The sequence below is a fragment of the Setaria italica genome, chromosome V (assembly GCF_000263155.2).
Source record: "Setaria italica strain Yugu1 chromosome V, Setaria_italica_v2.0, whole genome shotgun sequence".
NCBI lineage: Eukaryota > Viridiplantae > Streptophyta > Magnoliopsida > Poales > Poaceae > Setaria > Setaria italica.
The window spans coordinates 16,941,605-16,947,652 of NC_028454.1; the positions used below are offsets into that span (position 1 = coordinate 16,941,605).

The 6,048-nt window shown below is 44.7% G+C and overlaps 1 protein-coding gene and 1 long non-coding RNA gene across 2 annotated transcripts; one reads left to right on the forward strand and one right to left on the reverse strand.

Annotated features, from left to right (window-relative positions):
• Nucleotides 1-1,337: 1,337 nt before the first annotated feature.
• On the reverse strand, nucleotides 1,338-5,440 carry LOC101763133 (glutathione S-transferase 4). The gene is made up of 4 exons (XM_014805158.2): nucleotides 5,293-5,440; nucleotides 4,729-4,900; nucleotides 4,531-4,579; nucleotides 1,338-1,953 (listed from the first exon to the last, which is right to left on the reverse strand). Exons 2-4 carry the CDS (start codon nucleotides 4,876-4,878, stop codon nucleotides 1,484-1,486), a joined length of 669 nt encoding a protein of 222 aa, XP_014660644.1. The 5' UTR covers nucleotides 4,879-4,900; nucleotides 5,293-5,440; the 3' UTR covers nucleotides 1,338-1,483.
• LOC105914332 lies at nucleotides 2,844-3,940 on the forward strand. Its single transcript, XR_001163987.3, has 2 exons — nucleotides 2,844-3,537; nucleotides 3,670-3,940. It is a non-coding gene; the product is annotated as an uncharacterized LOC105914332 (long non-coding RNA).
• Nucleotides 5,441-6,048: the final 608 nt, after the last annotated feature.

A 6,048-nucleotide genomic window follows, 5' to 3' on the forward strand; every position in this document is an offset into this window, starting at 1 on the left:
TGAAGGCGTTGTTGTGGTGTTTCTGTATGTTTTTCGGGTGAGAACCTTCACCGGTTCGCCCGATAGGCGGCGACAGCACATTTACGTCATATTCTTCTTGAAGACATCGCTTTGGAGATCCAACTATGCGTGTTGTGTGGCTGCAAGCTTCATTTTGACATTGACCTTAGTTGTCTGATTTTGGTTGTCCAAAATCGTTGTAATAGCACTATAGCATACTGTACGTTTCGTTTGTATTTGTAAATTATTGTCCAAATATTAACTAATTAGGCTCAAAAGATTCGTCTCGCAAAGTACAATCAAACTGTGCAATTAGTTTTTGATTTCGTCTACATTCAGTACTCCATGCATCATGCATGTACCGCAAGTTTGATGTGAGAGAAATCTTCTTTTTGCATAATGTTAAAGTTGGGATTTCAGGGAACTAAACAGGCCCATTGTTTTGTTCGGATTCGGGTGCAACTTTGACCATTGTAGGCCTAGTCAGCTAGGAAGTCAGTCATGTATGGTGCTTAGGCCTAGTTTAGCTAGGTGTTGCAACCGCCATGTGTGGTTTTTGCTCCGTTTTTCCTAATTAACTAAGCTCTGTACGGTTTGGCCTCATTTTCCTTAATATGAGGTATTTTTTTCTTCAATGATGTGGCATTGCTCCTGCCTTTAGTTTCAAATACTTGTTATCACTAGAATAACCCATGTACCTGATGCAATTGTTATAGTGCATCCTAATTGGAAAGCCGGTAGAACCTATACCTGTTATTCACAACTAATCATATGATGAAGCACACAAGCAATGAAAAACAATTGTTGATATATTGCCATCATAGTACTTTCTTGCCAAATTAAGCGTGTATCCTCAAAAGGTTATTAAAAGCGACGCAAGAATTATGAAACGATTTGAAAAAATAGTTATTTGAATAACAATTCAAAATATGAGTGAAATGACCACATCATCTCAATAAGAACCAAACAGTGATGTTTTGAAACATTCGATCCAACTTATTTTTCTCCTATCAAAATGTGCAACCGTTCGTGATTTTTTTCGAACACTGATGTTGTGTCATAGTTAATGAAACAATCTATGTGTTATGTATATATTGACATATAGATTCTGATATTATTTTTTAGATAAATGACATATAATAAAGCACATTTGAGGCAGTAAGGTTAACCTTATATATACCTAAATACTTAGGTAACTATTTCTACCCACAAATACTCCATTGGTCCAAAAAGATACAATCCTATCAGTCAAACCATCTCAATTTTGACCAAATCTATAATTGAAAAATTCAGTATTTATGATATCAAGTAAGTCATGAAATATATTTTTTATAGTATAAAAATCATCAAAATTGATATTTTGATTTATAAATTTGTTCAAACTTCAAATAATTTGACTTAAATAAAACTAGAATTACATTATTTATGAAGTGTTTTATTGGAGACATGTTCAAAATCACCAGGGCGCAGCTACAACAAACATCTACGGTATCTTGCCACTCCCAAAGCCGAAATCCGGTGGCATGCCGGCGATGATCTTCTTCACCGACGGCCTCGCCAGCAGCGCGTCCCACCACCCCTTGACGTGCGGGTACTCGTCCACGACGCCGGCGTACTCGGTGGCCATGAAGTAGCGCATGAAGCCGAAGTGGCAGAGGTCGGCGGCGGTGACCTCGTCCCCGGCCAGGTACCTGCACGCCGACAGCCGCGCCTCGTACACCGGGAGCAGCGCCCTCAGCTTCCCGAGGCTCTCGTCGACGGCGGCCTGGTCGCGCTCGCGGCCCACGTACGGGCCGATGATGCAGTGCACCACGATGGTCTTCAGGACGGGCTCGAGCTGGTGGGACTCCACCTCCACCCACACGTCCACGGTCGCGGATTGCTTGAGGCTGCCGTCTCCGAGAAGCTCCGGCTTGTACTTGCGGAGGATGTACCTCGCGATGGCGCGTGATTCTGTTAAAGGGAAAAAAAATGTAAGTACGCCAACTGAACAATCTTGCTTGTGCAGGGGATGTACACGAGATTATGCTGAAGAAAGTATCGATCGAATCCAAAGGCCATCGTTATGGATAGTACTCACTGGTCACTATCTAGTTGGGATTAGTGATCATATTTTCAAAAAAGTGTTTGGGATTTGATCATGAAAAAGGAGTGTCTAGACAAAACCAGACATTTTAGTTTTAGTATGAGTCAACAGTACTTGATTTTTGCAACCACACATAGAACTATAAGGTTAATGATTCAGATTTGGTCCTACTTGAAATCAAATTTGATTGTTATTGAGTCTGTCAGACTGTCACGCCTAATTGTTTTTACTCTAATACAAAAAAATTGTTGTAACTGCATACTCCCTCCGTCCCACAAAGATTGTTCGTTTAGAAAAATTTAGACAAGATAGTAGCAATACTAAAAGTCCAAAGTACCTCTAATAACTCTTCTTAATCGGATGGATTACCAAGTAGAATTAATTATGCATGTATGCTTGCAGTAATTGTCGAACCTATTAGCCTTCCTTATTTAGCGAGTCTGGCTCAGGCATCGATGGTGGGATTAATGATCGATTCATTAACCGGGCCAAAAGGTATTATGAAGGTTTTTAGGTATAATGAAGATCTTTGTTGGATGGTTTGAAAGTTATATGAACACTTTTTTTTGATAAATTTTGAAGGCTAAACGAACAGTCTTTATGAGATGGAGGGAGTATGCCGCAACTCCAACATACTGTAATGTGATAAACAAAAATTGAAGTGATGTAGCTATTTGACCGTCTAAAAACAGTCGATTTGTTTCTTCAAATACCAGCCAAAGATCACAACAAAATCTCATAGCGATCAAGTGTTGGGATTCCTTTGTGATTCGTGCTCAAGGAGCTAGGGGAACGTTTTTCACGTGTCCGTTGATCTACTCCACCGTTTTAAATTATAGGTCGTTTAAATTTTTTTCCAAAACAAGTATACAACAAGTAATACACATATACATGCGATATTGGGCCACAATCTTCGTCCCTGAGTTACTTAGCTCAAATAGACGATCCAACCCAACAAACGAAGTCCTCCTCCCACCACCAGGCCAGCTTCGGCCCAAAGATCACGGCCCACACAGGCAACAGACCCGCCGGTCTGCTCCCACCACGCCACACGCACGGACGGCAATACCGCGTCTCGCTCGCCTGGCCTCTATTCTCTCGATCGATCCCTCTCTCCCCCATTCGGCATTCTCCCTCCTTCCGTTTCCCAAAATCCAAAGCACTGAAAACCCTAGGTCATAGATCGACAGGTGGCCGGAGTGGCGGGGATGGAGGGAGGAGGCAAGACAGGAGAGCCGCGAGCGCCGACAGGGGACCGCGGCCTGTGCCCTCCCGCCGGCCGCCGCTCGGGCGCTTCTGCGCCGCTTGGCGGCTTGGCGCTGTCCGGCTGGCGCGCAAGGCTGCAAGGGGCAAGGGATCCACAAGTCACAACCAGTAGAGCCAGGCGAGCTGCTGCAAGGGCCAGGGGCGACAAGCCGACAACCTCACAACCAGCGAACCAGAGGACAGAGGTGAGCAAGTGCTAACGCTAATGTCTGTTCGAGTACAGAGTACTGATCGAGTAGCAGAGCTTTGCAATTAGAAATTTTGTAGCACAATTGATATACTATTTTCTTAATTAGTGTTTGTGTCTTTAAGTGTAGATCATAGGGCTTTGCAAATTGCAAAATGAAGAAGAAAAAGCCGATTGATTTGAAGACTTCGTGGGAAAGGCAGGCAAAGGCACAGAAGGTGGGCTCGACATCAACACCGTCGCCGGTTACCAATGAAAGTGAAAAGCACATAATCCGGATGCTCCTCTTGTTGAGGCGGTCACAATTGAAAGTCATGTTCAGATTCAAAATCAAAATCACCTCTTGTTGAGACAGCATTTGAAAGTCATCTATATTGACACATTGTGAACTTTAATTTTTACTGTTCATCTGGACATTTCATTTGTTAGGAGATGGGAATACCCAACTTTAGAATTCTGGCTCCGCCACTGGTCCATAGGTGTTTTTAATGTATCTAAACATAAGTATATATTTAGAAAACTAAAACAAACGGAGTCCTTTAGAAACAAATCAATATAAGAGCGACCTTGTCCCCTATCAAATTCTACCATCTGCTAACATCGCTCTCTTTCATCCCATCGTTTCTTGATGGTCAAAGCTCGGTAAGCAGTAGCGAAATTCATTTTGTGAGGCTGCCAAGTTTGACTACGAGCGTTGCGGCGGCTCCGTATGGCGACGAGGGCTGCTTGTTACGCACCACCGCCCCTCTTGTTCCTCGTGCACAGGATATTTCCCAAGAGGTCTGACAGGTTTTGCAATAGAATCGAATGGAAAGGAAACCTTCATTTAGTTTCCCTACGGGCAATTCAAACGAACCAAAGACTGCTAAACCTAACACATAGGAACTGGAATCCAATATTTTTTCTCCATTCCAAAAGAGGCCTAATTAGCAAGAACAACAGTCTTGGTGCAATCGAAAAAAAAAGGGCATCGGAGCACAAGTGGGCTTACGGTAGAGCGTCAGATCACCATCTTCGAGAACTGGGATCTCACCGAACGGCTGCAGAATACCAAAGAATCACGAGTTAAATAAATTGGCATGTGGGCGCATAGGTTGCTCTGTTTCTTGCTAGAATTGAGCTCCTACAGCCAACAGCAGGACTGCTCAACAACTGTCAAATGGACTAAGATTGCTCCGAAGGTGCTTACGTTTCTAGCGAGGTGCTCCGGGCGGCGGTGGTCGCCGCCGGACCTGCTCATGGGGACGACCTCGTACTCGGCGCCGGCCTCCTCCAGGCACACTAGCACCCGCGCCATCCATGGGGACACCACCCAACCGTACAGCTTCATCGGCGCCATTGATGCCCTGCCTGCTCTCTATGCGTTAAGGTGGTGATAAGCTTATGGGCCTGTTTTCTTCCACTTGCTAAACTTTAGCAGCCGTCACATCGAATGTTTAGATACCAATTAGGAGTATTAAACGTAGACTATTTACAAAACCCATTACATAAGACGAATCTAAACGGCGAGACGAATCTATTAAGCCTAATTAGTCCAGGATTTGCCAATGTGTTGCTACAGTAAATATTTGCTAATGATGGATTAATTAGGCTTAATTAGTCTTAATAGATTCGTCTCGCCATTTAGATTCCACTTATGTAATTGGTTTTGTAAATAGTCTACGTTTACTACTCCTAATTAGTATCTAAACATTCGATGTGACACGTGCTAAAAATAAGACACGGGAAGAAAACGCCCCCATATATATGAAATTCTTGGAAATTCTTGGAAGGTGGGATTTGCCGCTAACTCGCCATCATCCAGCGCTGACTTGACTTTGATACGGCGCCCACATGGACCCGCTGTCCCGCACTGTTGGAAAAAAAAAGAGACGAAGCAGAGTTGTTGGGAGAATGGCAGAGGTGAGGTGAGGGTTCGTTGCCTCACTGTCGACGTCATTGCTTGCGCAACGCATCCCCCATCCGTAGGCTGTAGGTGATGCAAAACGCAATGCCCACGTTAAGCTTTGATTATTTACTCGTTGAAAAACACAAATCTCTTAGACGCCCTAATGGCACAACTTAGTCTGGCGACAAACATTTTTAAAGCTCAGTTCTCGGGTATGCAAAGATCTCCAGCTTCACATAGTTTCTGGTGACATATAGGGGGTGTTTGGGAGCACTCCACTCCAAATTTTTGAGCTCCACTCCACCAACTCCACCACATTGCAGCTCCACTCCACCAACTCCAGAAAAATACCAGAGCTGTCCACATGTTTGGCAAAGTGCACAGATCCAGCTCCGGAAACAGAAGATCTTGCTGTGTAAAGTCCATTATACCCATGTGAATGGGTCCCACTTGTCAGTCTCTTTAGTTCTCCCTCTGTTCTCCCTCTCTTCTCCTTTGCTGCTAGGCAATGGAAGGCCAGCGCGCAGTGCGAGCAGAGGCGGGCGGCACGGCAGGGGCGGCCGGCGGGCGCGTGGCGGGCGGCGCGAGGGGCGGCGGGCGGGCAGCGCGGGCGGCGCGGCA